Below are 25,858 nucleotides of genomic sequence, written 5' to 3'. Positions count from 1 at the left end.
TGTGGGGCGAGTGGGGGAAAATGCTTCACGCGCTACTAAGGAGAGTGCGACCAACGCTCACGTGGCTCCTTGTTGTGGCGTCAGTTTCCGCCATTAACTTCCACGTAGGGAGTGGGAAGGCGTGAGTTATGCTCACGCGTTGGCATGAGCGACGCCGGACTTCATTCGCTTCTTAAAAGTTGAAACTTAGAAGCCCTTCTGCGAAGATTTGTTTGGAAAATGGTTGATTGTATTTTTACATCAGTATTTGTTTGATCCGCACGCAAACGTAAGCTTGGGTTTCCAGAAAACACGCAAATGTATTAATATCTTTATTTTTATTATTTTTTTCTGAATAATAATTTTTTTTTTTTCACATATCTCCGTAGGGGTCATGATACATAGAACGCACATGAGCCAAAATTTTTTTTTAAATATTTTTATAAAAATTTTGGCTGGCGTGCGTTCTCTTCAGCATTACCCATCCGCGTAAGGAGAGGAAAATGAAATTCAAACTAGTAATATCTACTTTATGAGGCGTGGTCCTCAACTGATTGAATTACCAGTTTAAGACTTTTTTAAAAGTAGTTGATTTAAAATCCATTCCCCAAAACATTTTTTTAAACATATTTTTGTTGGCGCATTTTTGCATTTAAAATCTATTAGAAATTGTTATTTATGATCTCTATTTTATAAAAACCCAATACAAAATAATTAATTTTCTACGATTTGGTTTAAAATTGTACTTTTTCTCTATAAAATCAAATGTCAAACGCATTCTTACTAGACTGCTATACAATTGTTATAAAATTTGATAATGTGGCAGCAAAAATCAACATTTTGATCAACACTTGTAAAAAATTAGTTGATTAAATTTTTATTTTTAGAATTTTTTCAAAAACAAATTTAGTTTTTACTTTTTAAAAAAAAAAATTTAATTTTATAAAGGGTATTTTTGTCATTGGGGATATTGAGAAGTTTTTGATAGTTGACAAACTTGATAGTTTGAAGCAACCCTCAATTTTTCTTTTTTTTAGAATTTTTTTTAAATGGTATTTTTGTCATACAATTAGTAATTTGGAGGGACATTAATAATAAAATAATAATTTGAACGAGTATGTATTTTTCCCAATAAAAATAAAAAGGAAAAGAAAAGAGGTAACAAAAAAGACATTTAATGAAAAAAGAAAAAAAAATAATAATATACAAAACTTAATCCCTGACAATTGTTATTCAACAGGTTGCCTCTACAGTTACGACTTACGAGGTAGAGTAAATGACAAAATCCCTGGCTTTTATTTATGGAATCGGCAGGAATGCATTGTGAATATTCTGTTTGCACGATCCCAATTCCCAGCTAACACGCTTGGGCGTGCCCACATTTTTCTACTTTTGGCGCCTACCAAACACAAAACTAAATGCAGTGCAGCAAGCAATCAGAGAGATCCTTCTGAAGGCCAAAAGCCAACAAAAGCAATAATAACTATTTCATTTTGAAGCACAAGAGCCAACCACAATTCATGGATAATATGGATATATAACAAGTTCAATTGTTCATGTTGGTGGATGCAGTGCAGATAAGGTGGTGATTCACACACATTTCTAACTTCAAAATCAATATTAATTAGGATTAATCTCCTTTCTAATCTAAGTTACCCCGGCGTGTAATCACAAATTATTCAAAAGCAGCAGGTGTTAGGAATAGTGTCCTAAAACTCAACTTCTTGTGTGGCATTTTCATTTAATAATAAAGTTGTTTAAACAGATATAGCATTTTGACATTTTGAGTCGACGCTCCAACGTCAAATTTACTTCAATCGGAGCTCTAACTCAAAAAAAATATGACTATTTTAGTTCGACTAGGTCAATATTGACAATATACACAAACTTTAATAAACATGACTTGGATCAACTTTTTCACCAACTTAACCCTAAACCAAACCTTACAACCAAATATATTTTGGCAATGAATTTGACAACCCTAAAAACCTAATCAAATATCTTTATATAAATTAATGTTAGAAATCACATTTTTATTCCACAACTATCTTACAATGTTGATGTAACAGTCTCAACCAATTCTTTAATTTTTTGTTTTAAAACTGGCACATCAACATTATAGAATAAATGTAAGATAAAAATGTGAGTTCTAACATTAAACGACATATATACATAGTCCTTATGTTACAAGCTAATAATTTACAGTATTGGGATTGGCCGAATTGCATAATAAGTTTTTCCATAGAGTAGTCGAACTCTACTAGGATCTTGGGAAAAACTTGGTCACCAAGTCTATGATTCTTGGTTGAAAACGCCTGTATACGGAGATCTTGTGCATAAGAGCCCACCCTCTTGAAGCACTGGCCATTCATCATCAAAACCCTAGCCACATACCATCAAGGTATGCGATTATGCCTTGTTCTCTATCATGATGTTTTGTGTTTTTTAAAACACTAGTGCTAAGCTCGACTACTATTGCTGTGTTTGATTCACATATATGTTCCCAACAACAAGGTCAAAGGAATTTCGAAGGGGTCTCCTCACAAATGGATGGTCCAATAGCTGAGCTGCAGTAGGCCGATCATTTGGGTTAACTTGTATGCATTTGAGTATGAAATCTCGGGCGTCTCTTGATAAGGAATCAGGAACTGGAGGAGGTTCACCCTTGCCAATCATAAATAGTGCTTGCATCTGTCATGTTACAAAAGATATAATATACCAAAACTTTTAAGATCCAACTTCAGAAATGGCTATAATATGCCAAAATTTTAGTCAAACTGATGGCACTACAGAAACTCAACTTTATGTGATTGAGCATTCCTATGATTCCAATAGAGCCTTTCTTTTCGATACAACTCCATTAATGTTTTTTTCCCTTTTTCTTTATCTTTACATTTATAAGCTCCTTTCTTATAGGAACTACACCTGTCTAAAATTGGTGTACAGCCACTAGCGCTGAAAAAATTGGAACCATTCTAATCTCAAGTCTTCTCGTGCCCACTAATATAAAAAAGGATTAAAAATGTAAACAAGAATGAATATGGCCATGGATGGATTAGGAGAAAGCTAGAATAATTAAAATCACATACAAATCCCAAGCAAGCCTTGAACGGTCTCAGCAGAGTTACTTTATTGTCTCTTGAGACAGTGTTCTTCTTCCACTAGCAAATTCGAAATCAATGTTCTACTAGTAATTCTTAATGAACAATGTGATACATGTAACTACCAATTTTTATAGGTTCAGATCACCTTTATGTAAACAAGTTGATTTTGGATATCAATACTCCTGTCCAATAAGTTTGATATTAAGCTCATGCAGGAATGGTCACTAGATGATGAACCAGATTAACATCTAGACACTGTCATTATTTCAAATTTATTTTTATCTTTTTAGAGGCCCAAAAAAAATGGAGAAAGTTTATCATGACAACTTCTTAGTTAACAACTCAGCGCGTGATGAGGTTTTAAATTCAACTTGACCGCTATCTGGCTTACATAAATTAACAGATACAGAAGGCAATTAAAAAAAAAAAATCCTAATTTATGAGCATGCTAAACATGAAAGCCATGGGATGAATGGATAATGTTCAATATACATCAAATGTCATACGTACGCTTTCCAAGTGTGAGTATGGTGGCTGACACGTTAACATCTCCAACACGGTACATCCAAGGCTCCATATATCGGCTGGAAGTCCATAGCCACGGTTCTTTAGATTAACAACCTATAATTGCAGGTAATTGGTCAATCCAGAACATCTATTATAAACAAGCATGGTTGGCGAATTGTGGGTCTAAGCATATAAATGCAAAAGTAGCCTTGCTTGTAAATACAAATATAGTAGCAAGCTTTTTCTTGATAAATACATAATAGCAAAGTAAAAAAAAATATTGAAGTAAGAACAGTTGCATCAGAAATCATATACTTCCTAGGGTTGTGCAACATATCCACTGATTCATCAAGTATATTAAGAATGTAATGTTGCACTCAATGTTTAGGGATATCACCAGTAGCATCCAGAATTCTCACGTTATCAATAGCCACTAAATGCCATTACACTATGGGCACTTACCAGAAATAGTGTGTGCACAACATAATCATGCTGTAGTCATATTTATTAAATTAAATTCTTGACATGCATTTATTTCCCTTTCTTTTTATATTAAGTTGGTTGAAGTAGAATCAAGAGCACCTATACGATTGTGAATTGGGCTCAGTAATATTGTGCTGTGTAAACCCAACAAGCTATATAGATGATTTCTATTATATATTTTGTACACAAATGTATTCATATATACTTATCAAAAAAAAAAAAAAACAAATGTATTCATATATACACTTAATATCCTTATATACAATATATATACAAATATAAAAAAGATTGCATGTTACATCATAATAGAGTTTTTTTGTCTAGTGGTCGGGTTCAAGTCTTGAGTTTGAGTCATATTTAAAGCAGTAATTTGTTGAAAACTAATTAAAACCCTTTAATTCCCAGAGTAGAATCCTTAGATTCATCAAGCAGCTGTCCGTTCTGGCCAAGCCTGAACTTAGCCCACAACTCATACTGTATTATTGACTAAGCTTGGGGCAAAGATGATGGCCCAGGAATCAGGCTAGGAAGCAAGCAAGCCCCAACCAGCAGTGGGGCCTGAATGACAGTTTCAGCATTTATGAAAAAAAAAAGGGATGTAAATACATATACGTATATGCATATGTATTATATATGATATGTCAACAGATATGTATAAACACACACATGCGCACAAACACACAAGCTAGTAGCCCCACGTGATGCATGTGAACTACCAGTGTGTTCTTGATATTTTGGTAGGAGATAGTAGTTTTAGAAGTGGATGAAAACAAAAGAAACAAAACAGGATTAGGCAATGTGCGTGAGAGCGAGTTATCATAAGTGGGAGAGACTAAGTCTTACAAAAGAAAAAGGTGATCTAAATGGGTAGATGAGTCATAAAAGAGAGGAAACTTGAGAGATAAGAATAGAATTAGAAACAATAACGGGAACCAAATAAAAATTTATAAAAAAATATGTATATGATGTATACCAAGTTATTGAGTTGGACCAACTCAAATCCTACACTTTATATGATTGCAGTAGGAGATGCCATCAAGGTTAGATTCTAACTGAATGTAAGAATTTTTATGTTTTTATTTAGTTTTTCAGGAGTGAAGGAAAAACACTGCCCTAAATTAACATACAGATTGATAAATAAATTGCTAATATAACAAAAAAGAGAAAGATCATATTTTATATTCCTATAACAGCTTAATCACTTACCAAACAACAGAAAGAAAAAAAAAATGTCAATCTATTAGCATTGATAATCTGGGTCAACACTACTAGCAGGTACTTGGTTTAGGCAAACTCTAACGAGCAAACTGATTTACAAATGCAAAGGAGGCTATTGCATTATCTAATACGCGTTAAAAAATATATAATTTCAATAGAAAGGAGGCAGACCTCAGGGGCCATCCAGAATGGACTGCCTTTGCAAGACTTAACATCATTCAATTTGGTTGCCTGAGAAGAAAAACAACCACAATACAACATTACATGGAAAAGCATTCATTAGTTTTATGAAATGGGCTGGGGGGAAGGGGTGTAGAAAAGTGATTCTACTGTATTGAACAAAGCTACCTTTGCCAACCCAAAATCTGCAAGTTTTACTGACCCAATTGCATCCACCAGTATATTAGCACATTTGATATCCCTTGAAAATTGGAAGAGGAAAAGACAAGTTTTAGCATAAAGCAATCTACATACTATTCAAACTATGTAAAGCAACTTTTCAAGTGCTCCTTCCATGGTCCAACTCTAAAATAAACATTAATGACTGGTATGCTTTCTTTTTCCATAAACTTCAATCAAATTGTAACATGTGGCCATTATAATCACTCTACCATAGTATATAACTTAGCATAGTTGATCCTAGTTTGATATCCTAATAATCCAAATATGCAGTTAGCAATATGATAAATTTGTGGTTTCAAGATTGAGGAATATAAGAACTATGATAAGGAAAGATATGAAACCAAAAAACTTGGTAGTAGTATCATGTATATCACCTGTGAACCACATTCCGATCATGAAGATACATCAATCCGTTCAAAATCTGTCTTGTGTAAGCAGAGACTTGAGAATCCCTCAAGCGATACTTATTATAAAGACTTGAAAGTGACCCTTTAGTTACAAGCTCGAGGAAGATATAAAGCTTGCTTTTATCCTGAAGCGACCATTTTATGAGCAAGAAAGAAAAGCTTAGTATGTTTGGGATTACAACCAGAAAAGAATTTAAACAGCAAATATATATATATATATATATATATATATATATATATGGGGGAAACTACACTTACTCCCTAATGTCCCCCCAAACTTTAAAAAGTTGCAATGTCTCCCACAAACTACCTAGCCCTTTCACTTAACCCCCTTTGTTAGGGTTTTTTGTTAAATCTGGCAGCAAATGGGTCATGTTCGATACGCACAACCCAAAATGACAATAATACCCCTGCATCATAAAGTAGAAGAAAAACACCATGGTCCACAGCTCGATGGCCTGAGACCCATGGCTAGCCACAGGTCCCTAGCCATGGGGATCCACAGCCTACAATCATGGGGCTTCGTTCCTTACTCGAGTTTTATTGCATTTTAGGAAGTGGACGTGATTCATAAGCACTCTTCGCTGAAATCCTTCTAAGTTACCAAAATGAGGTGACCTTTAGAAACTCAAATGGATGATCCTCCTTATACACGACGAGAATAATCTATTCATTATTATATATATTGCAGCCAATTAGTCTGAAGATACGGGTGTTTCGGTTTCTTTCCAAACTTAAAATCCACATTACCAGTTTCAACATGGAGGCTACCACACCTCTGCACTTGGTAAGACAAAGAATGTTCATAGATGCGAAAAAAATTATAAGAATGAACACCTCATAGAATGGCTAAGTGAATTTTCTTAAAAAAGAAATTAAGGGATAACTTCATTTAACCCCCCCTAAACTTCTATCACTTTTCCAATCACCTCCTAAAGTTTAAAAAGTTTGCAATAGCACCCCTCTCATTAGGGTTTGGGGTTAAATCAAACAGCAAATGGGTGAAATGACCTTTATACGCATGTACAATTTATAAAATTACAAAATTACATTCATTAAATAATTCTTTTTTTATAAATAAAAAAAAAATGGATATTTTGGGAATTTACAAGGCCTCCGTTAGGATTTAACCAAAAACCCTAATGGATGTTGATTCTAACAACTAATTGCAAAGTTGATCATTCGGACCTTTCAATTCGTAGATGTGGATCTCGAACCTATGAAAACTCGGCAAAATAGCCTAGTAACTTCGAGAGAAGGGGAGCCTCCTCACAAAGGAGGTCACAGTGACCTGTTTACAAAAAAGGAACCCCTCTCTTTTAAGAGGATTCGCGGCATTATGGGTGACATTGCAAACTTTTTAAAGTTAGACACACTAAATTAAGAGTTTTTGAATTTTAGGAGGGTGATTGCAAAAGTGATGAAAGTTTAGAGAGGTTAAGTGAAGTTTTCCCAAAAGTTAATCTAACAGCATAATTGTATTTTCACACATCTCATAGGGATATAATGGACATTTTATGTTATGTGTTTGTCACATAATGCATTTGCCGTTCAAATTCACATAAAACCCTAACAATGCCGGCTAAGTGAAAGGGATTTGTAGTTTGGGAGACATTAAAACTTTTAAAGTTTTGGGAGGACATTGCAAATTAGGTGGTAGACCGAAAGGAGGTAAGTGTAATTTCCCCAAAAATATATTGACTACATTACCCAAAGCAAGTAAATGAATAAAATCATCAAGCCACATGATCACTTAAAAGTGGTACCCCCATAGAAATTATCAGCAGATTATATAATCTACACAGAATATAAAATGCAGAAACACTAAGCCCCCATAAGCTAAGTCTTACATCTCAAAATACTTGAACACGAAAAAAAAAAATGAAGAAGAATTGCAACAGATCCCCTCAAATTTGCAGAATGTCCAACTTCCATGGTTGTCCTGTTAGGACATAACTCCCAAAGAACAATTTGATCTACCTCACAAAGAGAACAACGATACAGGATCTCAATGATAGAACAATTTGATCACGAGTAAAGTTTTCAACAAAAAAACAATGGTACAGGATCTCAATGATAGAACAATTTGATCACGAGTAAAGTTTTCAACAAATAATCCATCAGGCTTTCAGAAGAAAATATATACTAGATCTACCTCAGAGGCAGCAATTCATTGCCCAAAGGAAAAAAGGATTGCATAACAACAATATAAAGAGGTTTTCATTCAGGAAATGCAGCAGTCAAGAATATGCATTACAAGAACAAAATTATGATTCTATTTCCATGATTGCACATTGTAGGAACAAACGATTAAATCCTAAGTCAGAAGTAAGAAGCATACCTTGTCTGTGCCAAAATACCGAACTATATTCTCATGTTCAAATTGACTTAAGAGAGAAATCTCCTAAAACAAATAAGAAGGGTATTAGGAAAAGGAATCTCAATATGAAAAAGCAATAGCTTGGGGCGCAAATTAAAGTATTGAATTGAATTTAGCTGTCATTTGTGGAAAATAAAATGAGGAATAATAAACAACAAGTGATGACTATTAGAGAAAGAGCAACTCTTTTTCACCTGCTCAAGTTGTAAAATACTCTGCTTGCCCTGGCTTCCTTGATCCAGCAACGAAACCTCCTTAACAGCAAAAAAGAACCCATCTCTACAAAAAATCAAAGGCATGAGAGAGAGAAAGAGAGGAGATGGAAAAGCTAAAAAGATAGCATGTTAACAACGCTCAATTAGAACAACTATAGTTGGATCTATTTTCAACCTCTTTGCCCATCTTTTTTAATTTTGGAAGTTGGCTATACAACCTCAAAAAAGTGATGCAGTTTATCATTTTCTGTAGTAAACAAGTTCTGTTTAATAGAAAGGAATGTTTGGAACAGAGAAGAGAAGAAATTTCTTTGCAAAAGAGGCAAAGGAAAAATAACAAGACAAAATGCCAAGCACTAGAAAATTTTGGGTTATCTACTGATTCTACTCTAGGAAATTCCTTAGATGGGGGGTCATATTTTTCTTGAAAAGAAAAATATGTATCCCCTCTGTCAATTAGTTTTGATAACTTCCTTGTTCGCTTTTCCCTTTCTAGTTAGGTGTTTCCTTTTGTATACCTCTAGTGTACTAAGGGGCGCCTTACGCTTTTAATGAGATTAGATTATTACTTATAAAAAAAATGTCTTTCAAGAATTTGGCATAATAATGTTCAAGTACTTATGATTTTGGGGTGTAGCTACTTGGACAGCACCTAATCCCATACCCTACAACAACTCAACTCCACCCCTGATTACTTTTCTTGGAACATCAATCAGATCACCCACAAGAATCATAATGTTGTCAGCAGGGGATGCTGTGAAACCCAGTAAACAGTTCATCTAAAGTCCAGTTGAAACTATGCCAAAGTATCTTTTCAAGCACCATTACAGTTAGTAGAAATAGGAAGGAAATAGAAATAACAATGAAATAGTAAGGGTAACACCAAATATATACAACAAAATCCTAGTATGATCGACCAATATAGTAAAATATAAGATTGTGTATCATTATATAACATATAGCCACACAAGCCTTTACCCTCTGTCTCCCTATTGAGATCCATCCCCCCCAACCCCCCACCCTCTTGAGTGCTTGGGGAGGAGGGAAGAGCTCCCGCCTATTCTATCCTCCTTAGCCCTTCTTTTTTTCTTTTTTTTCACCTTTTTTCTTTTTTCCTTTCCCTTTTCTGTGTTTTGTAACCCAAATCTAGCCTCTGCCCACGCACCCCTCCTCCTGTCAACCTCTTCTCCATGTATCCCTCTTTTGCTTCCTCATGTATGCGCCTCACACACCGCCTAGGGTGGCAGATTTATGATTTCTAAGCAGTAGATCTACCGCTTTATGTCCACCCCCTCCTTCCACACCCCACTCCCCGCCTCATCAGCCTCACCCCACACCCCATCCCTCCCAACCTGCGTGTCCCATGCACCACCACAATCACAAGTGGGTCCACGTGCCATCTTCTTCATGTTTCTCCCCTTCCGAGAGGCAAATATGAGGCTTTTGTATTGTTTCCCCTCTCTTCCGAGCTGCTGGTGCTCCTTTTTGCTAAGGAGTTTGCAAATATGAGATGTCTCCTAATCACTAACTGCCAGGCACCTCCTTTCCCAGAGATCAGAGTGAAGTTCCTATGCTATGACTCTATCTCAATTGATCTCAATGCAATCCTCCCACTGTGGCAACCAAGACCCCTTTGTCACAGCAGGTTTGCCTATCAGCAACCAATCTTTTGGTTGGCTACAAAACCGCTTTTTTGGTGGCCTGTTTCTTGATCAGTGGACCAAAAAGCTATTGGACTGAATCAAGTATCAACTGTACTGGGGAATTTGTTTGGGTCCCCCACCCCTCTATGTATCTTGTTGTTATTTAGATAACGAAACTAATCTTGCCCATAAAAAAATAAAATAAACACACATACACAAACCCTTACGAGATATTCTATGTTAAAGAAGCAAGAGACCATACTTATCCAAAAAAAAAAAAAAAGAAGAAGAAGAAGAAGCTAGAGGGCCATCCAAAATTCATAAGTTTTTTCTTCTGGATCTCATTATCTCAGTCGTATTCTAACTTTGACTGCACTTAAGCAGATTAAAAGGGCCCTCTTAGGAAAATTCCTTCCAAACAACTAATCATAACCCACTACAAATCCACATATCCTTAGATTTTATTCCTAACATATGATCCCCACAATCAATCCTACCCTTTACAAGTGAGCTTATAACACCCACCGCAATCTTAGCCAGTTAGCCCCAGGACTATTTAGCTCAACCTGAAACCAATCAAGTTGTAACAAATCACTCTAACAACCGTTCACCAGGCGTACACCAACCTCGGCCTAAATTTTGGCATGCTTTCTTGAGTCTATCATTGCATTTTACCAGGTAATGGGTTAGTATGAATGGTAAATATATTGAAATTATCTAACAGCTAGCCACATTCCGCTTCACCCACGTTGCAATCCAATTTCCGATACACTCTCAAGTCTCAGCGAAAACCCTCATTAAATAATTTAATACCAGCACAAGAACTAGGACAAAAAGAAGTAAAAGATATGGTACGAAATTTCATGGCTTACTCAGTGAAGCCCTCATACACGGTTCCGAAAGACCCACTTCCCAGAAGCTCACCCTTTTGCCACGACGTAATGCTGCGTCTAAATTTCCCGCTCGGCGAACTACTACTCACCGAAATCACGCTAGACGTGCGAACGACAATATCATGACCACCATTATCGTTATAGTTCGATCCAGACGAAGAAGATTCCAAACGGCAGTCCGTCTCGCCCAACCTCGCCCCCTCCTCTGAATCTTCCCCCTCGCTAATTCCTCCACTAACTTCCTCATTCGAAGCGGTATCGCTTTGAGGAGCAGCAAATGATTTCAATATATTATCCACCAAAGGCCGCAGCATCACCGGCGGCCGGGCACCCTTAATTCCTCCACTGGGCCCCACCGTGACAGAATCCAAGCTAGCCCTTATTCTACTGCTCTCGAGCTCAGCTAAATTGGAACGATTTTGCTTGGAGTCGCCAGCACCAAGGCCAACCCTAGCTTGAAATTCGGCCGAAAATTCGTTGTGGGGCTCCGGTTTAGCCGAAGAAGAGTGGTTTCCGCGGCGAGAGCGGAAGGAGATGTCGGAGGAAGAGCGGGCCGTGTGGGCCTCCCAGGCAGCGGTGGGTATGGCGAAGTCTTCGGGCCCAGAAAGCCCCAAGGAGCGGCAAATGAGGTCGAATTCTCCTTCCACTCCTTTCACCCGGAAGCTGGTTTGGTTCTCGGAGAACGGGAACAGCTCGAGGGAGCGACTCCGGAGACCCGGGGGCGGCGAAGAATGGTCGCCGTCGAAAGGGGAAGTGGTTAAGGAAGAGGGCGGCGGGTTGTACTCAATATTCTTGATGGCGTTTCGGCGGTCGAGTTTCGGCCTTAGACGCTTTTGCTTGGCATCCATGGCGCCTCTCAGTTGCCCCAGTCAAACAGAAGAGAAAGCTGTGGAATTGGTATGGAGGAGATACTTAAACCGTTGGCGTGACTGGTCTTCGTGACGCCTTCGTTCTGATTTCGACTGCCAGGCCGCCTACTGTGACACTGGTCAATTCTCATGTTATGTGACGTCAGCGTCTCTAATTTTACCTTTTTTTGGGAAAAATATATTTAAATTTTCATCACATTTTTTTATTTAAGCTTTCAAATTAGATATTTTTGTATACATTTTTTCTAAAACATCTTTAAAATTAATAAAAAAAATTAAAAAATAACCATTTGAAAAAATATTAAAGGATTAAGGTTCCATTTGTTTTCAATGAAAAATATTTTATTAAAAAATAGCTTTCGGTGTTTAGCTCTTACGAAATTTGTAAACAAATTTATATATATTCATTCAATTATATTAAATTTTAAATTAAAATAATATATAGTCCCAGCAGTAACATGGCCGAATCCCATGAGTCCTAATCAGCGTTAGGTCCCCACGGTGGCTACCGCTTTTAGTTTTTGATTAAACCTTGAATCTGGTCCATCCTTACAGCCTCCACTAATAGTTTGACATATCAGATAAAGTAAAAAAATTGCACAAAAATACCCTACGAACAAATACACCAGATTGAAGGATTTAACAAAGAGAGAAATGAGAGACCCAGCCACCCCAGCCATGGGTCTGGCCATGACCCTGTTATGAGAGTAGAATTCTACAACAGAGAGACTACTTGCAAACATGAATCTTATGAAGCTCTTGAAGTATTTGAAGTTATCATGTCTTTATCTTATCTTGGAATAGAGTAGTTTAATAAATATTTTAGAGTAATAGTAGTTTAATTACTTAAGGAGACTTAGCTAGTTTCAATTGTTATCCATTAGTTAGCAATATCATTTATATCTTTATCTTTCCAATGTATCCTTATTTAAATATCTTCAATCAATAAAGAATGAATTAGAAAATTAATCTCAAACCTTGTGTTTGAAAAAGGGTTTTAGATTTCCTCAAAATCTAAAAGGTTTAGGTTCCCTTATAACCTAAATTCTATCCCCATTACGTATTCATGTAACAGACCCACTAGGTTACACCAAATCCAGCCATGGGTATGGCCACCAAATCCAGCTGTGGGTATGGTGTGACCCACGGTCATCCTCTTTGGCGGATCCCGAGTCCCTTTAGGGTGATAAAATCTTAAAGTGTTAACCTTCAAACTCTAACTTTTAGTTTTAAATCCAAAAACGAGTTTTGAGGCATTATAATCGAGTTTTTAGGCATTATAATTGAGTTTTTAGGTATTAGAAACGGATTTTGATGCGTTAAAAACGAATTTTGTGCTTGGATTCGACAAGAAAGTGGTTGGAGAAGGTGACCGTGGGTGGCTGGGCCCGACAAGAAAGTGGCCGAAGAACGTGACCGTGGGTCACGACAAACCCATGGCTGGGTCTGGCCGTGACCCAGCCATGGGTTACGGCCAGACCCACAGCGCCTGGGTGGCTGGGTCTCCGGTGATTGGATTCGGTGGTGGCTGGGTCTCTGGCGATTGGATTCGGTAGCTTGTGGGTTTTGGGTTTGTGTTAACTAGTGTTTTGATCTTATTTTGTTAAAATGGAATGGATGATGTGTCAAAAGGGGATTGGAGGTTGCAAAATTACCATTTTGCAAATGATGGTCCGGACCTAAGGGACTCTCTTAGTTTTTTCAGTTTTATTTTTTAAAATGATTATTTTTTTACTTTTAAGTGTAATTTTAGAGAGAAAAAAATACAAAATTAATTTATTCAAACAAAGTTGTGCGTGACCAAAATTGATATACTTTGACGTATGACAAAAGCAAACGTCGTTTGTTTTTGAAACAGCACCTTTGTCTTTTATGGTTGATCCAATCCTCTTATCATTTTCTGAAAGTTGTTGGGATCATAATCGCATTTGAGTTTTAGAGAAAACCCTAATGAAAATCGTTATCCTTAATCGTAATTAAGAAGTTCAATAGAGATGTTTTCCCCTCTTGAAAGCTTCCAGTCAACTAAGGCTCCATTTACTTCGACATAAAATAGTTTCCAGAAAATGATTTCCGTATTTTACGGTGTTTACTTCGACGTTAAATAGTAGTCAACGGAAAATATTTTACTTTTGACCGAAAATTCTTCTTTAATTTTCTGAAAATGGTTTGAAAACCGTAAACCATTTTTCGACTATAAGCTTCTCATTCTTAAATCGATGAACCTTCCCAAGACCTGCCCAGAACCTCACCGGGACTTGCCCGGGACCCGCTCGAGACCCTCCCAGGACTTGACCAAGACCCACCTGGGACCTGCCGAAGACTTGACAAGGACCTGCCCGGGACTTGACTGGGACCTGATCTGGACCCTCCCGGGACCTGCCCAGGACCCGCACGGGACCTGCCCGAGACTTGACCGGGACCCGCCCGAGACCTAACCGGGACCTGCCTGGGACCTGCCCAGAAACCGCACGGGACCTGCCCAAGACTTGACCGAGACCCGCCTGAGACCTGACTGGGACCTGCCCGGGACCCCGGTGGGACCAGCTTGAGACTTGGCCGGGACCCGCCTGCGACTTGCCTGGGATCCGCTCGGAACCCGCCCGGGACCTGACCAAGAACCTCCCGGGACTTGACCGGGACCCCGGTGGGACCTAATTGAGACTTGACCGAGACTTGCCTGGGACTTGCCCGGGACCTAACTGGGACTTGCCTGGGACCTGACCGGGACCAGACTGTGACCTGCACGGGACCCCGGCGGGACTAGCTCGGGACTTGCCCAGGACTCGCCTAGGACTTGCCCGGGACCCGCCTAGGACTTGCCCAGGACACGCTCGGGAACTAACCGGGACCTGCTCGGGACCTGACCGAGAACCTCCTGGGACTTGACTGGTGTAATACCCTGAAATTTATACTTAGAATAAATGTGATCTTATTATCAAGGATAAGGAGGATTTGCAATTTTATTAAGATTTATATGGAGTTAGGTAAATAGACTTAATGTGAAAGATGATGGAAATTGATAGTTATAATTTTAGTGGGTTATTGAAAGAAAAGTCACATTGTTTTAGACGCCGAAAATTCTTTGAGTGACCTTAAATAAAACTGTTTTAATACCTTATAGAATGATGAGAAATGAAGATTTTAAAAGTGGTTTCATGATTTTTGGATGCTTGTAGAAGGAGTTATGATTTTTAGAAGATGCAAGTGTCAAAACAGGAATTTCAGTCAAACAGAGGCACCGAATTCCGTGGGACTTTTGAGGTACCAAACAGTTATGGGTTAATATGATTTTTGGATATGTTGTGCATCTTTGAATGAGGAAAATTTCAAGCCAAAGTTTGTGTTATTTGGAGTTAAATTGAAAGAGTTATGATTTTTCCAAGTTTAATAGGTCAAGCTGTCGAGTAGTTGAAATACCTGCAATTTGGAAAATTAATTGGATGGGTTACTGATGTCCTTAAGCCACGATTTTTGGGTATGTGGTAGTCAAAAGGTTTAGGTTCATTGAGGATTAATTGTAGATTTTTATGACCATGTTCTAACGTAAATGCATGAGGATTTTAAAACTTGACAAGTCACCAAGCTCAAGTTGACACATGGCATTGTATGAGAAGTTGCTTGGGGACCAAGTTTAAGCTGCTTGGTTGACACCTAAATTTACAGATGGCATACAGCATGCTCCCACAGCTTTCTCGGTGAACACCTGGGCAGCTCATGTGTCAAGCTTACTTGACACTTGTACTGGTTCAGCAGGTGGCTAGAGTGTATGTGGGACAAATGTCCCACATACGGCCAGCTCTTCATCTTATAAAGGGGAGAAATTTTCCCCATTTGCTCACAGCTCAAGTGAGCGTGAGATGAGTGAGAGAACCGGAAGAAGAAAAGAGAGAAGGGAAAAGAGAAGAAAAGAAAGAAAAGAGAGAAGAAGAAAACAAAGAAGAGAAAGAAAGAGGAGGATGAAGAAAAGAAAAAAAAAAAAAAATGAGAACTCTTCAAGGTAATATTTTCATATCTTTTATGGTATTTTTAGTATGAACTAAACCCTAATTTTGTAGTCGGAATTAAATTGGGGCTTTTAGTGTATGAACACTTGAATTGCTATTTGTAGAAGTTAATTATATTTAGAGTGTTAATTGATCATGATTTGTTATGGGATCCATGGAAGTTGATGCTTATTGGGTTTAGATGCTAATACGTCTTGTGATAATTAGAGTGATTTTTGTAAATGTTTCTAACCTTTTGATATTGGGAGTAAGTTGCTAAATTAAATGGCTTAGGAGGAGATTAATAGTATGGCTAGATAAACTTCTTGATGATTCTATAGTAATAAGAATATTATAACAGTTGAGTTGATTATTAGAATTTTATGGGAAGTATATAAATCAAGCATGGTGGGGTTTGATGTCACTATAATGTTTTTGGTTAAGGATAGACGATGGTGGGATAGAAATTAGAGTTAAGATCCTTAACAACTAAAGTAATGCATGATTGAGACTTGAAAACGAATTGATGACTAAGATACTCTTACCTCCGTTGTAGGAATTGTGACTTAGATGCGGATTCAAAATAAGGGTATGCAATGTCAGGTAAGGGGACACAACACCAAAAACCCCAACAGATTTTATTATAAGTCTTTTAGAAAAATGTTGGAGATTTTATAAAGAATCCACTTACATGATTTTCAATTGCACTTCCTTCCATATTTTAATGACAAGTTTTATTTATTCATATGTCATTGTTTAAGAATTTTAAGTGATACAGTTACCCTATTTTATGATTTATGCATGACTGAAATTATGAATGAAAAGAGTTCTCAAAGTTCATGGTACGGATGAGTTTACCGATCATATAAAATGTTATATGTGCATTCATGGCATAGTATACAGTTACATATGAGTTTACAGATCATATGAAATGTTATATGTGCATTCATGGCACAGTATACAGTTACATATGAGTTTACAAATCATATGAAATGTTATATGTGCATTCATGATTAAAAATGTTTAACCCGAGACACGATTACAGTGACGATCGGTACCATATAGGGTAGCATGGCAAGTACACCGAAGGATGATTACGAGAAGGTGTGTGCTACCGGCCATGTGGCCTTTACCTAGGGAAGTTCCCAACCTGGTAGCTCTCCCCTGTGACGACAGGATGAGCATATAGGTCCTTCGGGACACGCCAACGTGCGCTGCTCATGGTAAAATTGTGGCGTCGGGTCAAAGGGTAAAACAATAATTTTAAAAGAAAAGCAAAATGAAGTATTTGCATATCTCATAACTTACTTGCGATTCTTGTATTAATTGTCAATTACTCATTTTGCAACTATCATGCTTATTTTGTTAATTATATTATTCTGCCTAAATTGTTATTGTGCATAACTGAGATTCTGACATAGAAATTTGTATAGCATGTTTTATAGCATCTTGGTTTTGTGGCTACTTACTGAGTTGTCGAACTCATCCCTTCTCCCTATATATCTTTTTCAGATTGCTCTATATATATATTGTAATATTGAAGACATGGGTACCAGTGGGCCTCTTAGTTGTTAAAAAAAAATCCTATCACTGCTTTATGGTCTAGCAGGAGCAGTAGCAGTAGAAGTGTCTGGGACTCCAATCTATAGACGGCTTGGGCTAAGCATAGACGGTGTAATTTAATTGCTTATGAGATTATTGAATACTAACACATTATGTATTTGTGATTTTATAAATGAAAAATTATAGTACTCTGGTGACGTTATGATCTTATATTAGGAGAATTATTTTTATTTTGTTTAAATATGAATATGTTACAATTGCTCCCAATTGCTCTACCTCTAAAACTTGGGGCGTTACAACCGGGACCTGACCGGGACTTGCCCGGGACCCGCTTGAGACCTAACCGAGACTTGCCCGAGACTCGCCTGGGACCTGACCAGGACTTGCCCGGAACCCGCCTGGGACCTAATCGAGACTTGCCCGGGACCCGCCCAGGACCTGGCTGGGACCTGCCCGGGACCCGCTTGAGACTTGCCCGGTCGGGTCCCAGGTGGGTCCCAGTCAAGTCCCGGTCAAGTCTTGGGCAGGTCCCGGCGAGGTACCAAGCAAGTCCTGGGCAGGTCCCGGTCAAGTCCCGGTGAGTCTTGGGCGGGTTCCGGTCAAGTCCTGGCGGGGTCCCGGGTAAGTCCCGGGAGGGTCCCAGGCAAGTCTCGAGCAGATCCTGGGCGGGTCCCGGTCAAGTCCCGGGCGGGTCTCGATCAAGTCGAGGGCAGGTCCCGGTCAGGTCCCGGGCAAGTCCCAAGCGGGTCCTGGTCAAATCTCGGTCAAGTCCTGGTAAAATCCCAACGAGGTCTCGGACAAGTCCCGGTTAAGTTTCGGTGGGGTCCCGGGCAGGTCATATTGCAGGGTCTCAAAAAAGTCCCGTGCAGGTCCCGGCGGGGACCTTATTGGAAAAAATATATATATAAAAAGATATTAAAAAAAGATATTTTCCGTGTGCAAGGTAAACCTCGTAAAATATTTTCGACAAAAAATATTTTCAAGGAAAATGGCTTTCTTAAAAATATTTTACGAAGAAAACCAAGTAAATGAAGCTTAAGAAGGAACCAATTTCAACTTGCACCAAGGTGGAAGTTAATTAATTAACAAATATTCTCCTTAAACTTTTAATTAATTAATCAACCAATTTCAATTTCAACTATCACTTAATTAATAAATATTCTCCTTAAACTTTTAATTTCGACAATGTTCTTCCTAAACTACCAAAAAATTAACAGTATCGCATTAAAGCCAGTAAGAAGACAAAAATAATCTTCAAATTTTTTTCTATAAGATAAAAATATTCTAATAAATTCGAAAAAGAAAATTATTTTTTTGTTCTTTTAAAAAAACGAAAGTTCTTTAATTTTTACACCCTTGATTTTTTTTTTTTTTTAAAAAAATTGTTTTAATTTTTTTATTAAATGTATTTTCATCATATTGAGAATATTATCAATTTTTAATTGAGTAATAGTTTGAATAGTAACGTAGGTGGACTTTCTCAAAAATATTTTAATTTCAACAAAATTCAGAAGATATGGAAGGATTGACGAGATGCTTTTTTGTTTGTAAATTTTGGCGTGAAGTTCGGAGCAATCATGAAAAATGATGTGTTGCTCTTGAAAAAAAATGTCTTTTATTTTGCCCAAATTGTCAAGCATGTAAATTGAACCTTGAAAAGTCCAAAATTTTCAGTGAAGATGTCCAATTATTTTACCCAATATAAGCTGGATTCTATACTTAAGACAGATTGATAATCACAAAAGAATTTGGAATTTGAAATTTGGAGGAGAAGAACATGAGTGAAAAGACTTGGCTAACCTTGGGGCCAACCATTGGAATTTTGGTCAGCTACGAAAGCCTCTTTGTGAGACACGTTTCTGCATGTTCTGTCTCAGTTGTTACGTAGGACTTTATTGCATGTTCTGTCTCTGGCATGCTGCCAAGTGGCAGCACGTCCACCTATTTCCTGTCCCTCCTTGTCCTTCTCCCTTGCCTTTTCCAACTCCGACGTAAGCAGCTCTTCGATTCTCGTTCACATATGTGGAAGGGAAAAGGATCTCTAAAATGATAAGTAATATTATCTTAATATTAAAATTAGAAAACAAAATTTATAATATTACTTTTTATTTTATACTAAGAATCTATTTACTTTGACGTAAAATAATTTTTGTCGAAAAATATTTTTAAAGAAGTCATTTTTTCTGAGAATGTTTTTCACTGAAAACATTTTACAGTGTTTACTGCGCGCACAGAAAATCAATTTTTTAAAAAAATATTTTGAATAACAATTTTTAATTTTTTTAATTTTTAAAAAACTATTAATATAAAAAAACTATTAATTTTTATATAAGCTATTCAACTGTACTGAAAATCAATTTTTTAATTTTTTTTAAAATATTTTATTTCAACCTATAAAATATAATTTTTATTCAAAATATAAAAATATTAATATAAAATAATTTATGTTTGATTGTTAAAATTTGACAAAAACAATCAACCTCTCTGAGAATATTTTTGAATTTTCTATTTTTTTCAGAAAAAAAAATAGATAAAGTACTTTGAAAGTACTGTATCTAAAAATGTCCATACATCAATATTACAAATATTTCACATCTAGGAAGATTGATATATATGAAAGGGCAACTGGAACAGATGCCCGAATATGAGTTTCATCTATTGCTCCAACACAATCTTAATGAAGACCAATACAAGTTACGTTAATTTGATAAATTACTTGAATTTTTTTTTAAGAAAAAAAAAATCAAATTTTAAAACTTACCTTAAAGTATAGGTAAAACCTTCGGCTATTCCTTATTTTCAGAGAAGTAGAGTTATCAGGTTGTTTAATTAAATGTTTATATAGCGTCAAGACTCCAAGTACAACCTTAAAACATCGATGAATAGACCTAATCGATCTATAGAACCTTCCACCAACCACTCGAAACCTCACATTATGTCCAATAATGTGTAAAAATATCAACACTTGTTCCTTAATAGACATGTGAATGGTCTCACGTATAAGGTTGTTCTCAGAAATAATTTTACATAATTCAAAGAACGATATATGACTCATTCTTATTTGGTCAATACAATCTTGTCTGCTTTCATAAAGAATATTATCCATATAAATCCCTCTTTCATACTAACGATTAACATGAGGTTCCCTACGTAATACTCTCCTAGATCTAATATCTTTTAAGATTACAAGCCCAACAGTAATAACAGATGCGACTGTGGTCGTAACTGTCGAAAGAATTGTTTCATCCATCTACAAACAACATAAAAATAAGCAATAAGTAATAAATCATATATGCATTGTTTCTCTGTAACAAATGATTAATAAATTCCAAAAAATTTAAGTCTTACATGGTGCAATAAGCAATGCAATAATATGATATGTGGAAAAATGATAGAAGTTCAACAACCAAGTGCAATAAGCAGTGCTTGATACTAGAAAAGTCTTTTGATGTATTTTTTAGATCCAACTAAAAAAATGTATGTCCTATAATTATGACGATTTTCAACTTTAACAAACAAAGGAAACTGTAGCTTGATATTTCCTTTAATCTAGGCACACAAAAGACTTTCAGTATTGTTGGATAGCCAAAATTATTCCATCTCAATTAGTCACAATCAATCAAAACACTAGATTATCAATACTATGAACAAACTTAACCAAAAGCTTACAAACTAACTAACCAAAAAGCAGAAACAGAGCAAAAGAAACCTCAGCAACCAAGCAGAAAAGACTCAAAAGCTACTTAAACACCCCAGCAAACCACTCCACAGCAACCATAGAAATTTATAAACTTTAATAGACTCAAAGTTAATGCATGAGTGGTTTCATATAATGTACTCACACATTGTAACCATAGAAATCCTATGGGTCTCGGATTCCAATTAAATCCAAAAAGAGGCAATCTCATCCCACTCTCCTATAGCTTAATTCCCCATACAACACAAACAAACAAATAAAGGACAGGTCGAGACAAGTTGATTTCTTTGTTTATTTTCCACTCCTATACTCTCAATTTCCCTCTATCCTCAACTTACAACCACTTTGGGCAACCAGATAACTTGGCCATATTTTAAGAAAAAAGCAGGGCATGAATTTTCAGTTAAATACTTTGCAAGAAACAGATGCATTTATTCTGCAGAAAGAAGCTTAACTAGTAATGGGTTTTAGTTATTACATACAATGAAGTCAAGCAAGCGGAGCAAAAATCAGGAAGTTGAAGAACAAAACTGAACACAACATTTAGTATTTAGAACCCCAACAAGTGAGAGCGACAGAGAAACAAACGTTGATCTATAGGAGATAAGACAACATCTAGTATAACCTGAATCGAAAATCCAACCAAGACCTCACATAGCAAAACACCAAGCAAAGAGCCAAGAGCCACCGAAATTCCCCCCCAATCTGCCATCACACAACCAAAAAATCAAAAGGAAACAAAAACCCATTCGGTTGAGGTTCATCTCAAAGTCAGAACTTCCAAGAATCAACAACCAAAACAGCCCATAACAACAAAGATCGCAGAAGTTCTCATTTTCCAAAATCCACACCCTAGACCCAAAACCTAAATCGCAAATCTGATACATTAATAGGGAAAGAAACCAAAATCAAAATCGCTCCATGATTTCCAGTTTGTCCAACAGAGAAAGAAACCAAAATCAAACAAAAATTACCAAGAGAAATTCGTAGATTTGAATCGCTCCATACATATGGTTCAACAAAGAAAGAGAAAGATGAGAGTACCTGTGTCGGGTTTGAAGAGTGAAGCTTGGCCGAGAGAGAGATGAGCTGTGCAGGTGAAGGAGAAGCTGCAGCTGCAGTTGTGCATGAAGGTGAAGGTGAAGGTGAAGGAGAAGCTGCACGTGAAGGTGAGGAGTTGGGGTTTTTTGGGTTTTTTTTTTTTTTTTCTAATCAGAAGAGCGTCGGGTTTTTTTTGGGTTGAGCAGGGAAAATGGTTTACGAAATTAAAAAGTGTAAACCATTTTCCCTAGAAATGTAAAGGTTTTTTTTTCGGTTTGATCACTATTTTACGTCGTAGTAAACATCGTAAAATGTAAAAAACATTTTTTGAAAATCATTTTACGTTGAAGTAAACGGAGCCTAAATAAATACTCTTCATTTCATTTGAAATGGAGAGGATCCTATTCCATGTGGAAAAGCCAAAGAGGGATCCTCTCCATTAGTTAGTTATGCACGGAGAAGAATACTAATTCAACATAATTAATGGGATATACTCTAGTTTATTTGAAAAAATGTAACTAACTGAATATTTTTTAGTTTAGCATGTAATATTTACCAGTTCAACATAACTCAATTCAGCATATAATATTTTTTAAAAAATGTTGTCCATATTTTTATTATTTGGTGCGACCGAAAATAATAATCAGATAAAAAAAATAGCTTGAGAAGAAAAACTTCTTTAGTTTCGAAAAACGGTTTCTATTTTTAAATTTCGTAAACTATTTTTTGAGTTTGAGTTTCTCATTTTTAAATCATCAAACCACCGCTAGAGTTCATTGGACCACCATCGAACTATTGTTGGACCACCGCTGAAGTTTGCTGAACCTCCACTAGAGGTTGCCAAAAGTCCTCGACTATTTTCTATTGTCGTTCATTTTTCGTACAGCTCAAACACTGGAAAAAAAAGAAGAAGGGAAATCATCTTTTTTTAATAATTTTGTTGAAAACATTTTCATGCGGAAAGCATTTTACGTCAAAATAAACGAAAATTAAAGAAAAATGAAGGCAATGTTTGATAAACCTTTTTAAGATGGGGTTTTCGTGTGATGTAAGGTTTAAGTTTTTTTGTGAGTGTTAGTAATTGGACTTGGGGAATTATGTGAGTGTTAGTAATTCTTTTTGTTATGCTAGTAAAAGAATTTGGTAGATCTAATTTGGTTCCAATAAAGTTCTAATTTAATTTAAATTGTTACATATTTTTTAAAATAAAATTATGGACCTTTATAAGTTTTATAGAGTTTTGTTTTTTTTTTTTTAAAAAAAAGAAAATTCTGGAATTTTGAACTTAGGCAGCAAAAGGAAATTTTGTAGAAAATTTTTACTGTTCATAATTATACCTACCAAAATCACTGTTCACGCCTAAAAGAAATAATGAGAATTGCAACACTTACAAAGGCTTTTACAAACAAAGCCTTACAAACTGATGTGGTAAGGAAAAAGACAAAAAAAAAAAAAAATGGGACCAGCTGCCCGTAAAAGACCAAGCTGGGTCGCGGGCAGACCCACGGCAAGTCTGGCCAAGATCCCACTCTGGGTCTGGCCGAGACCCGCTGTGGGTCTAGCCGAGACCCAGCAAGGTTAGGCTGGCGGGTCGTTGCCAGACCCAGACCCACGCTGGGTCACAGATTTCTTCTTCTCAGACCAATTTCTTCAATCAAAATTCTACATACCAATTAACCAACCAGTGATCCTCCATTTCAAGCTCAAGCCCTGCAAAAAAAAAAAAAAAAAATGCATAGCCTTAAACGCATAGCAGCATCCACCTCAATTACAAACCAATTTAAGAGATTCTCTTCCACAATCCCAAAGCCCCATTCCAGAGATTCCTCTAACAAACCATCTTCTTCGTCCGTTGGCCATGTTGTGCAAATTTATTTAACTCGCAAGTGCACGAATCAATTGTAGTTAATAGATTGTGATAAGTGCCAAATATTGCATATTTGGACCCCTTTATTTACATTAGTTAATCCTTTAACTGTGTCGTTATTTAATGTTTTGTGTTTTTAGTGTTTTGTAAGTCGTTGAAGAAAAACTATAGCTTTAAAGGGAAAAATGCAAAGTTTGAAAGAAAGCATACTTTGAGAAGACCTAGATGATGTGGTTAAGTCTAACCAAATTCAAGAAAAAGGTTAAATCAGATTAAATTGGATAAAAGATCATATTGGATAAGATTTCGGATCGCATTCAAATTCAGATTCTATATACATCTCAGTATTTTGACTGTACCTTTTCGCTCAAATATCGGATTGAAGTGATTCAAACGACATTGGAAAGCTAACTCAAAATACGACAATTTACTGTGAAATAAGATTTTCCTAATTCGGACGGTTACTATGCCAAAATCGCCCTGTAATTAAAGGACACAAATCTGGACGAATCCTATTCCGATTTCAGACTTCTATTTTGACTGGGAGACAGACCTCCGAATTATCTAGGTTTAACAGGGCTTTTAGGACTTTTCTAAGCCTATAAATAGACCTCTTTGCATTGAAGAAAAGATACACAGAAGTCCAGAGAGCAAACTTCTACAGCTTTTCTCTTTAGTTTAGTTTTTCTTTAGGTTTAGGTTTAGGTTTAGATTTTATTTTTATGTGGAGTTAAATTCCCAACTAAAGTTGGGGATGAAGCCTCACCGATGAAGAACGACATCACTTTTATGTAAGTCTTTATTTATTCGATTTTATTGAGTTTTATATTACAATTGTTGTTTTACTTCTAATCAATGTGTGGGGTGATTCTTGGATATCTCTTGTGATTCAAAGTTACATGTGATGATTTGAGATAATTTCATATGATTGATTGCTTGGTTTTTAACTCATAAAAATTGGATATCTCTTGTGATTTGTTCTACGGATACATCTGGTGTTTCAATTGAATTTGGATTCCTTTTGTGATTTGGTCAATGAATGGATACATGAGATGGTTTTGATTAATTCTTTGAAGCATAGTAAAACATACATAAGATTTAAATTGTGAGAACTTCGGATAAATATTGATGAACATGGAATATGTTGTTATGATTTGGTGAGTGTGGATTCCTAAACCTTAGTCTTTACCTTTTGTTTTATTTTATTTAGTTTATATTTATCTTTTAATTTTAAAAACCAAAATTCAAAACCCTTTTGGAACTAGGTTAGGATTTAATTAGTTTAGATTTAAATTTCTCTTTCAAAAATACAATTCTCTATGGGTTCGACCTCGTTCTTGCAATCCATTAAACTACAATTGATTCGTGCACTTGCGAGTTAAATAAATTTGCATAACAAGTTTTTGGCGCCATTGCCGGGGAATTGTTCAATTTTTGAAACCAATTTATGTTTAAATTAGTTTTATTCTTCTACTAATTATAATTATGATTCTATTTTTCTGCAATTTGTTTTGTTTTACTCGTGTTAGTAATATTAAAAAAAAAGAAGAAGATTTTTCTTGTTTTTTTGTTTTGTTTTGGCTTGTTTTACAGTTCTGCCGCAG

The 25,858-nt window shown here is 36.3% G+C and overlaps 1 protein-coding gene and 1 long non-coding RNA gene across 2 annotated transcripts; one reads left to right on the top strand and one right to left on the bottom strand.

Annotated features, from left to right (window-relative positions):
• Window positions 1–1,747: 1,747 nt before the first annotated feature.
• LOC132181789 (mitogen-activated protein kinase kinase kinase 1-like) lies at window positions 1,748–12,188 on the bottom strand. Its single transcript, XM_059595024.1, has 8 exons — window positions 11,211–12,188; window positions 8,675–8,759; window positions 8,442–8,504; window positions 6,068–6,225; window positions 5,640–5,712; window positions 5,463–5,522; window positions 3,594–3,704; window positions 1,748–2,670 (listed from the first exon to the last, which is right to left on the bottom strand). The coding sequence occupies exons 1-8, from the start codon at window positions 12,077–12,079 to the stop codon at window positions 2,452–2,454; spliced, it is 1,638 nt and encodes a 545-aa protein (XP_059451007.1). The 5' UTR covers window positions 12,080–12,188; the 3' UTR covers window positions 1,748–2,451.
• Window positions 12,189–15,896: 3,708 nt separating this feature from the next.
• LOC132168014 (uncharacterized) lies at window positions 15,897–17,839 on the top strand. Its single transcript, XR_009438746.1, has 3 exons — window positions 15,897–16,100; window positions 16,643–16,689; window positions 17,599–17,839. It is a non-coding gene; the product is annotated as an uncharacterized LOC132168014 (long non-coding RNA).
• The last annotated feature ends 8,019 nt before the right edge of the window (window positions 17,840–25,858 follow it).

This window comes from Corylus avellana, chromosome ca1, assembly GCF_901000735.1.
Source record: "Corylus avellana chromosome ca1, CavTom2PMs-1.0".
NCBI classification, from domain to species: domain Eukaryota; kingdom Viridiplantae; phylum Streptophyta; class Magnoliopsida; order Fagales; family Betulaceae; genus Corylus; species Corylus avellana.
This window is presented reverse-complemented; position numbering and strand designations above follow the sequence as displayed.

Excerpts from the sequence above, each read along its gene's own strand:
- LOC132181789 (XM_059595024.1), bottom strand. The coding sequence starts at position 12,079 with ATGGATGCCAAGCAAAAGCGTCTAAGGCCGAAACTCGACCGCCGAAAC. Across the intron at positions 8,760-11,210 it reads GTGTATGAGGGCTTCACTGA|AGATGGGTTCTTTTTTGCTG; the intron begins GTAAGCCATGAA and ends GATTTTTTGTAG. Across the intron at positions 5,713-6,067 it reads GATCGGAATGTGGTTCACAG|GGATATCAAATGTGCTAATA; the intron begins GTGATATACATG and ends CCAATTTTCAAG.